At 36.1% G+C, this 9,921-nt stretch overlaps 2 protein-coding genes across 2 annotated transcripts; both read left to right on the top strand.

Moving 5' to 3' along the window:
* Positions 1–6,312: 6,312 nt before the first annotated feature.
* On the top strand, positions 6,313–7,224 carry LOC129226744 (uncharacterized). Its single transcript, XM_054861374.1, has one exon. The coding sequence runs from the start codon at positions 6,313–6,315 to the stop codon at positions 7,222–7,224; it is 912 nt and encodes a 303-aa protein (XP_054717349.1).
* Positions 7,225–7,739: 515 nt separating this feature from the next.
* LOC129226745 (uncharacterized) lies at positions 7,740–9,224 on the top strand. The gene has a single exon (XM_054861375.1). The coding sequence runs from the start codon at positions 7,740–7,742 to the stop codon at positions 9,222–9,224; it is 1,485 nt and encodes a 494-aa protein (XP_054717350.1).
* Positions 9,225–9,921: the final 697 nt, after the last annotated feature.

Consider the following 9,921-nt stretch of genomic DNA (forward strand, 5'->3'; position numbering starts at 1 on the left):
GAAATGGTCTGAGTTACCGGATATTTCTGATTCATGCACTGAGCTCAAAAAGTGCACCTGCAAAATCGGCAAGAACAAGTGTAGCTGCAGAAGTGTTGGTCTGTCCTGCACACTATTATGCAAAAATTAATGCGAAGAATGAAGCACTGTTTGACTAACGACGTAGTACTTAATACTTTTGTACATATTTGCATTTAATATTTTTCCTATTTTTATATTGGTACATAGAAAAGCACGTAATCTCTTTTGTAAGTAATAAAATTATACTTAAAAAAAGCTCCAAAATAAACATTTAGCTTATTTTCAACATACAAAATGAAATCTGTGACCTGAAAAACCTATAATTCAATATGAAAACCTCTTTTGCACGACATATATTAAAAAAACTCTAATATGGGTAGCCATTTTGAAAAACGCCGCCATCTTGGTTTTAAACGGTTTTTGAAAGTACCTCTGGGTCTTAATTTCTTTTTACAGTCGTAAACAACATTCCTACCAAGTGGCATCTTCTTATCATAATTTGCAGTTTTCCATTGATTTTTGTCGTTTAGCTCCCCGGCTATACGGCATCTTGATGGAAGCACTACAGGTCGTTTTACATATAATGGTCCTATAGGGAAGCTTCTTTGCACATGTAAGCAGCTACCAATTGTCAACTTTAAAAAATCGCTTTTGATTTGTCAACATTTGATACAGACGGACTTGGCACTGACTAAAAATACGTGTATCAAATATGTCAAGCAATATGTTAAGGAAATTGTTCAACATCACTGTCCACCAAATCAACAGGAAAGCTATAAAGGAAAGCTTACAACAGCAAACAGAGTACTTCGTTTGTATGTTGGTACAAAAGAGTCATCGCTGGAAATAAGGACTATTGTAGGATACATTATAAAAGTGTATGCAAAAGTTTGGTTTTTGATTAAAACTGAGCCTTCACGAACAGCCGGTGCACAGCATCTTTGGGAAGTTATCCACTACTCAAGATATCTTAGCAAGGATCTGAAATCAGTAGTTGACCCTATTATATAAAGAAATGGTTTTTTTGGTCATCCAGAAAACCTGCTGATAGCCATGATCAACGGCACGCGATTCTCAGCAAGGAAATTAGGCTACAGAACAATCCTGAAGGCCCGAACTCTTACTAATAAAACTGTTCTTGATTTTGTCATTCCACCTCTAAATTTCCAAGCAAAAGACTATACAGAATTGTTAAATTGGCAAAATTGTGTCCTTACAGACCCTCCACTCACCAAACATATATCCAATGCGAACTTGAGAAAGTAGCTGAAACGGGTGACGTTATTGAAAGTGAGTTGTGGAATTTACCATGTCATACACAAGCGGTAGAAAGAGCAGTTAGGTTGGTGACCGAAGCATCTTTACCTGTTTGTCTAGCAACACGCCATGATGGCTTTATACGTACAACATTGGTTTCCCGAAAATTAATGCCAAAATTTGAGAACAAAGCAATGTATAAGGTGTAAAACTTCTTTATTACAAAAAACTCCGAGGTGAATTCTTAGTCATTTTCCCCTAATACTTCGGGAAAATGAGTGAAGAGCTGCTGTAAAACTGCGACGACGGACTTCTGGTACTTTAATCATTTATACCTATGTGCTAATCCTAAAGAATTTTATAGTGTTATTATAGACAAATAAAGTATAAAAAATGCTTAATTTTTTTTTAAAAAAAGTGTTGGATAAAATTTTTGCTTTAAAACGTCAAGATTTTAAAAATTATGAAAATATTCCAAATTTCACTGGTTGAGCGGAGCTTGAATATTATAAGTGAAGAATCTTACTAGGCAATCATTTTCACTACGGGTGATTAAAAAAATCAAACATGAGAAATTTAAAAAATAACAAATAAATGTCAATTTTTCCATATTTGGTTAATCAGGTTGCAGGCAAGAGACTGGCGAGGGATCTAAATATATTTTGATTACCAAAAAAAAAAATTTATATGAGCATTAGATGTCAATACACAACTTTTCCCACCACAGGCGATTAAAAATATCATACACAAGATTTTTTTTTAAAAATAATTAAAAAATGTCAATTTTTACTTATTTGGCCAAACTTTAAGGGGCTGGCGGGGGATCTAAATATATTTTGATTTCCAAAATTTTTTTTATGCGAGCATTTGATGCCAATACACAACTTTTCTTACCACAGGCGTTTTCGATTTCAAAAAAAAAAAAAAAAAAAGTCAAAATCGACCCACCCTAATGGACATACAGGGTTATTCCATGTGACGGAACGGGACATTTGGAGTAGTTTCGTCAGTCTATTTTGTGTTAGATATACAAATAAAACAAGCCAAAAATCTTATTTTTTATAGCAACAGTAAGGACTTGTCATTAGAATTACGTAGAATATTAAAGTTACCGGTTTTAAGTAAAACCATTGAAGAATATGTAATAAAATGCTCTTGACGGAACGTGATTTGTATGTGTCCCGTTCCGTTACGGGCATTTTTTATTGCATGTCGTTCAATTATTTTCTTCAAACTGACTAACTTTTCGTATTCTACATAGTTCTTGTGCAGACTCTTGTGACAAACCTTTACTGTTGTTATCAAACATGAATTTTCTAGCTTGTATTATTTGTATTTATGAGACAAAATTTAATGACAGACCTACTTCAAATATCCCGTTCCGTCATATGGAATGGTCCTATAGAGGTTGATTTACGCGATATAAAACTCATTCTCTTGCTGAAAAAAGCGGTCAGTCAAGACAGGTGGTCAATTTTACAGGTTTTACTGCATATGAAGTGGTTCCAAAATCTTTCTTGGTATCAAGATTTAAGACGAGGGGCAGATCATATAAAGTTGGCTTGCGAGTAGAAAGCATTTAAGCAAGAAGTATTGCGACCGGCTGTGCTATTTTGGTAACCTACTGAACAATTTACTCGGCTATTTCAGTTGTACTGTTGATACGTGCTAGTATTTAAATCATTTTTTACTCGTGCCTGGTATTTCAAACTTTTTATGGGCCATCTACGAAAAGGCCAGCCGTTTGTACGGCTGTTGCCGTACCATGTGACGGTTCGTATATTCCATTAAAAAGTAGAACTTTTAAAGAGTAATGACGCATTTTTTGCCTAAGAAATCTCACATAAGTTAGGATTGTTTTTTGTTAATGTTTTAAAGTATTATTTTTAAGGAAATATATGAGGTGTCACATCCGGGACAAAATGGCCGATTTTCGTGGAATGGCTCTTAAGTTTTCGTTTCCTAGAAGCGAATTTGCCGATCTCCGGCGTCATTCCTCGCCGAGGGGAAAACTTGATTCTTCTGCGCATGCACGCCCGAGCTAAATTGACGTCGTGAATGACCATGCCGGAATCCACTTGACTTTGATTTCAGCGTCACGGCGAGGAGTGGCGTCGAAGATCGGCGATTCGCTAATAGGAAACCAGTGCTTTATGCGTTGCAATTTTACGCGCTGCTTGCATTTTTGAAATTTCTTATATACTTGCAATTATGCCTTTGTTCGAAAGTTAAATTCAGAGAGAATCGGGGGGGGGGGCTTTTGTAATTCTGCACACTTCTTCCATGGTTTTGAAAAAAATAAAATTGTATTTTTTTTCTTTAATAAGATTGTTTTTAACATGTATTACGTAATGCATTTGTGTATTTGCGATTGTATGATAAAATGAAAGTTGTTCAAAAAAGACATGTCTTCAGTTGCCTCCTAGAGGGCGCTCGGAGCGAGTTTCAGGACAGAACTTCATATACGAACTGAGAAGTAGTGTAGTAGCAAGTAGCGCAACTGTGTGTACGCGTCTAGTCTGTTTGTGTATAAGTGTACTATTAGAATTTAGAATGTAGTATGTAGTTTTCAATATACGTATTTAAAATCACTAAATTTGTTGAGTGAGTTTTTTCACCAGAGATAAGACGTGAATTGCAGCCACTTAGAATGTCTTGACGAAGCAAGCTCTCCCCGGGAAGAAACACGACAGAATGAGGTAGGAGTTTCAATTTTAGTATTGTTTATGACTACTTAATTCTGGAAATAGTAAAATAAATTTTTACATGGCATCCCTGCCGGGACCCGAGAGCTTGCTATATTAATGATATGATATATATGCATTATTAGAATATTATAACTTTAAATTTTGAGACATATGATTATATATGATATAATTGCATTACTGGAATATCATATTTTAAATGTTGAGATGAATGATTATATATGATATATTTTGCATAATAATTTGAATATTCTATTAAAATTGAAATTGATAAGCGGCTGCAATATGACTCAGAACGCGACACCAAAATCAATTGAGAACTCTCAACACATTGAATTACTGAAAAGAAAAAGAACTACATTACGATCTTCAGTTACTAAACTATTAAACAAGATTGAAATAGAAATTAAGAAAACCGAAGTAACGGAAGATAGCGAACTTGATCTTTTCTTAGAACAATTCAATGATAAATTTGAATCGCTTAAATTGGTGGATTCAGATCTAGAACAATTATGGTCTTCTACGGAAGTAGATAAGGAACTAGAATCAACAGAAGAATATCGAGAAAAAATAATAACCTGGAGATTCAAAGCAAAGAAATATATGATTTTAAATAAATCGACTGTTCAGTCTAAACACCTGAATACAGAATTTTACGAGAATTCAAGTGCTAGCGTTAACATCCCAAAACCAGATTTAACTATTTCGCCGACATATGTAAAACTTCCGCGGCTCACTATTGAAACCTTTGATGGTGATATTTGTAAGTGGCCAGAATTTTGGTCAAAGTTTAAAACTGCCGTTCATGAAAATTACAACCTATCGAATGTCGAGAAATTTTCCTATTTAAAGTCGTATTTATGTAAAGATGCAGAATTGGCCATTTCTGGTTTATCAATAACGGAAGAAAACTATTCTAAATCTATTTTAATATTGGAATCGCGTTTTGGAAAGAAAGAATTGATTATCGACAGGCACATGGCGAATTTACTTAGTTTAGAAAGTTGCAGAAACTCTAGAAATGTTCTTGCTTTAAGAAGATTGTATGATAAATGTCAAGTTGAAATTAACGCATTAAAAAGTTTAGGAATTGAGCCAGATAGCTATGGAACATTATTATTTCCCATTTTAATTCGAAGTATTCCAGGCGATTTGGCCTTGGACTTTAACAAAAACCATGAGGCCCAAGAGAATAAAATTACCGACCTAATTAATTTTCTAAAGAGAGAAGTGGAATCTCGCGAACGCATGATACTCATAACTCAGCCAAATGAAACCAAAACTTTTCCCGAATCTTCAAGGCCATGTGGTAATTCTTTCCCCCCGTGCGGAAATGAAGTCGTAAACAACAGGAGATCTTCCGAGAGTGGGGCAAGAAATAAAGCTCAAATCGAAAGAATAAAAAATCCTACCGCTAGTGAATTATGTGCATACGATAACAACTCAAAATCTAAATTATGCCTTTTTTGCCGCAAAGCATCGCATTCTAGCATTAATTGTGGTTTTGCAAAAGGCTTGCCACTTGAAAAAAGGAAATCAATGCTGATTAAAAAGGGCTCTTGTTTTCGGTGTTTGGGCATCGGGCATTTGAGTGCTTCATGTAAGGCGAAAGTTAAATGTAATATTTGTGGGAAAAGACATCTTGACATTATGTGTTGGGATGAAAATAAACGCTACGACATTAATGAAGATACACCAAACAAACGTTCTGAAATAACTGAAAACACAACACTTGTGAATAACGAATGTTCTAGGGAAGTTTATCTTCAAACTTTAGTTGTATACATTAAAGAAAATAATTTGAAACATTTTTTAAGACTAATTATCGATTTAGGATCCCAAAGGTCTTACATTTCAAAATTTGCTGCAAGAAAAATGAAATTAACTGGATTAGGGGAGGAATACGTGAGTCATGGGTTATTTGGGGGAATTACGCTTGCGGAAACGCATCAACGATACCTCATTAATCTGTCAAATATTGAAGAAAACTATAACTTTGAGTTAGAAGTTTTAGATCAAAAGAAAATTTGTGCTTCTCTGCCTAAAATGACTGATCCTCATTATTTAAAACGATTGAATGATATGAATATTCAACTTAGTGATAAATGAAGATTCCTGCTTGCATGAAAAGAATCCTAACGAAATTATTTTGCTTATTGGTGCTGATTACGCTGGTAAATTGTTGACAGGAAATATAAAACATATTTCAGGAAGCTTGGTTGCGGTAGAAACTCGACTAAGGTGGACTATCCTGGGTAAATCTGATATAGAAACCACAGAAATAAATAGTTCAATGTTAGTATTATCACTACATGTAAACAATGCGAAGATGACAGATCTCTGGAATTTAGACACCTTGGGAATTAAAGATGATTGTACGAAACGTACTCAAATAGAAACCCAAGAGCTTGCCTTAGAACATTTCAGAAAAACAGTTAGTAGGGACAGTACAGGAAGATACAAGGTTAATTTACCCTGGTTAGATCAACACCCTCCTTTACTTGACAACAAAGAGTTAGCTCGAAAAAGACTCAAGCATACAGTAAGGTCCCTAAAATCGAAGAATCGATTAACAGAGTATCAAGAGGTTTTTTACCAGTGGGAAAAAGAAGGCATCATTGAGGAAGTTGACCAAAAGAAAGCTGGTCCTGTGGGTCTGGGTACACATTATCTGCCTCATAGAGCAGTGTTTAAAGACAATTCCACCACTAAAGTGCGTCCTGTATTCGATGGATCCGCTAAGACAAGAAATTCCGTATCAATAAACGAATGTGTTGAGAAAGGTCCCAACCTTATTGAGCTGATCCCCGCTATTCTAAACCGATTTAGGTGGGGAAAAATCGGAGTTATTTCGGATATCAAGCAGGCTTTTTTACAAATAGCCTTAAATGATTCCGACAGAGACGTTCTACGATTCCTATGGTGGAAGGAAGGAGATCCCCAAAAAGAAGTCACCTATAGGCATTGCCGGGTTGTGTTCGGCATTTCGAGCTCCCCATTTTTACTCTTAGCAGTTTTGAATCATGTTTTAGATCAAGTAGAAGAGCCATTTAAGACTGTTGCAATGAAACTGAAAAATTCATTGTACGTTGATAATTGTGTTGCAAGCGTGGACTCGGTTGCTGAATTGGAACATTTTAGAACAGAAACTCAGAAAATTCTAAAACCAGCTAAATTTGATTTACGTGGATGGAAAAATACTTTTCTTCTATTTCAGGTAGAAAAACACTTTTCTACCTGAAATAGAAGAACCGGTCAGTGATAGTTTTATTGCCGACGAAGAAAAGGAAGTACCAGTGTTAGGTTTAGCATGGGATAGAGAAAACGATAACTTATCCTGCCAACTGATCCAAACAGGGAACGAAGATGAACAAATTACAAAGAGGAAAATTCTGTCCGTAGCTCACCAAATATTCGATCCAATAGGATTCACTTGCCCAGTAACATTAATGCCAAAATTGCTCCTTCAAGAATGCTGGAAATTAGGAATCTCTTATGATTCAAAATTACCAAAAGAAATAATTCAAAAATTTGAAAAATGGAATATCCGAACTGAAATATTTAAAAATTCCACGTAGACTTTCTCATTTAGATCTAAGTGAATCGAAGCTGACTCTCCACACTTTCTGTGATGCGTCAAAATTGGCATATGCTGCGTGTGTATTTTTAAGAGTAGAAAACGATTGTGAAGTCACTTGCCAATTAATTCAAGCTCGATCTAGAGTTGCTCCATTGAAAAGGATATCCATTCCAAGGATGGAAATACTAGCATGCAATATTGGAGCTAGATTGGCCAATTCAGTGAAGACACATTTGAGTTTGGAAGGAATTGAATCATTTTTCTGGAGTGATTCCATGGACGCTCTGTATTGGATTACGAAAGAAGGCCCTTGGATGATTTTTGTATCCAACAGAGTCAGCGAGATTAGAAGACTCTCAAAAACATCTGAATGGAATTTTGTTCCTGGAGCACAAAATATTGCTGATCTACTCTCAAGAGGATGCTCGGTAAAAAACTTACTGAAGGAACAATGGCACGAAGGCCCTGCATGGTTAAGAGACTCGAGAGATAAATGGCCAAATTTCGCACTTTCACCTGATGAAAATAACATAAGTGCTGAAAAGAAGAAGATTATAGTATCATCTTCGAATCAGAAGAGTGACGAATTCTATAACAATATCTCTTCCTACAAGAAAATAATTAGAGTTACAGGTTGGATATACCGATTTTATGAAAATTCTAGAGGATTAAGAAAAAAATCGGGAAATTTGTCTAACGAAGAAATTAAAAGAGCTGAGCTAAAAATCTTGAGAAAAGTTCAACATGATGAATTGAGTGAGAAGACTCATCATCTGAAACCTTTGGCAACATTTACGGACGATGATGGAATTTTAAGAGTTAAAACGAAGCTTACGATGAGTAAAGAAGATGACAATTTCAAAATTCCAATAGTTCTACCGTCCGATCATCATGTTGTGAAGAATCTTATTTTAGGCAAACATCAAGAGCTTGGACATCCAGGAGTACAATCTTTAATGGTGGCTCTTAGAGAAAATTATTGGATTCTTAAAAGCCGAAGAACTATCAAGAAGATAATCAGAACCTGTGTCGTTTGCCAAAGATTTAGTGTCAAACAACTCGACATTCCAGAAGGTACACTGCCAGAAGATCGAGTACGAGAGGCCTCGGTATTCGAAGCTATTGGGGTGGACGTCGCTGGTCCTTTGATTATAAAAGAAAACAAGAAAGTTTGGATCCTTATTTTTACTTGTGCTGTTTATCGCGCTGTTCATTTGGAACTACTAGCAGCTTTGTCAACAGACAATTTCATTTTAGCTCTGAGAAGATTTATAGCGAGAAGAGGTCGCCCGACCATTATATTCTCGGATAATGGCACAAATTTCATCGGCGCGGACAACTCCTCAAAAAAGGTCAACATTGAAAAATTGAAAACAGCATTTACTCCCATAATCTGGAAATTCATTCCTCCAAGCGCGCCCTGGTGGGGTGGGTTCTGGGAGCGTTTGATAGGCATGCTAAAAAGAATCCTAAGAAAAGTTTTAGGTAGCTCTTCTTTGAACTACCAAGAAATGGAGACAGTACTCTGCGACTGCGAAAGTCAATTAAATTCTCGTCCTCTGACTTACATCAGTGACGATCCCGATGATCTGCATCCTTTAACGCCTGAACTTTTCATAAAAGACACTCGCAGACTTAGACAATCTAAAATCAGACAATAAAGAATTAAACAAACGACTCATCTATAGGAGAAGATTGATGTCGGATTTGCGCTTCAGATTTCGTAGTGAATACTTGAGTCAGTTGCGGCAGAGGCCATTTATGAAAGGAAAAATCTATCATCCTGAGGTAGGTGATATCGTCTTAATATGGGATGAAAACCTGAAAAGAATATATTGGCCTCTAGGTAGAATCTTGTCAATTTATCTCAGCAAAGATTCCATTGCGAGAACGGCTAAGATAAAAACGAAATCAGGAATACTGATTAGACCTATTCGCAAGCTATGTCCCTTGGAACTCGATGAAGAAAAACTCCCCATCAACGACGAACCTAAAAGAAATTATACTGAAAGTCAAGAAATTCCTGAAGCTGTTCCGGATGCACCAGAGTTTCCTGGGCTTCCTCCAGTCACCACGAGATTTGGACGGTTAGTTCGATTGCCGGACAAATACAGACCATGATGTGCTATGCTGAGTTCCGTTTGAGCAAAACCCCGAAACTCAAGTGGGGAGTGTTCAAAAAAGACTTGTCTTCAGTTGCTTGCTAGAGGGCGCTCGGAGCGAGTTTCAGGACAGAACTTCATATACGAACTGAGAAGTAGTGTAGTAGCAAGTAGCGCAACTGTGTGTACGCGTCTAGTCTGTTTGTGTATAAGTGTACTATTAGAATTTAGAATGTAGTATGTAGTTTTCAATATA

Source organism: Uloborus diversus, chromosome 7, assembly GCF_026930045.1.
Source record: "Uloborus diversus isolate 005 chromosome 7, Udiv.v.3.1, whole genome shotgun sequence".
NCBI lineage: Eukaryota > Metazoa > Arthropoda > Arachnida > Araneae > Uloboridae > Uloborus > Uloborus diversus.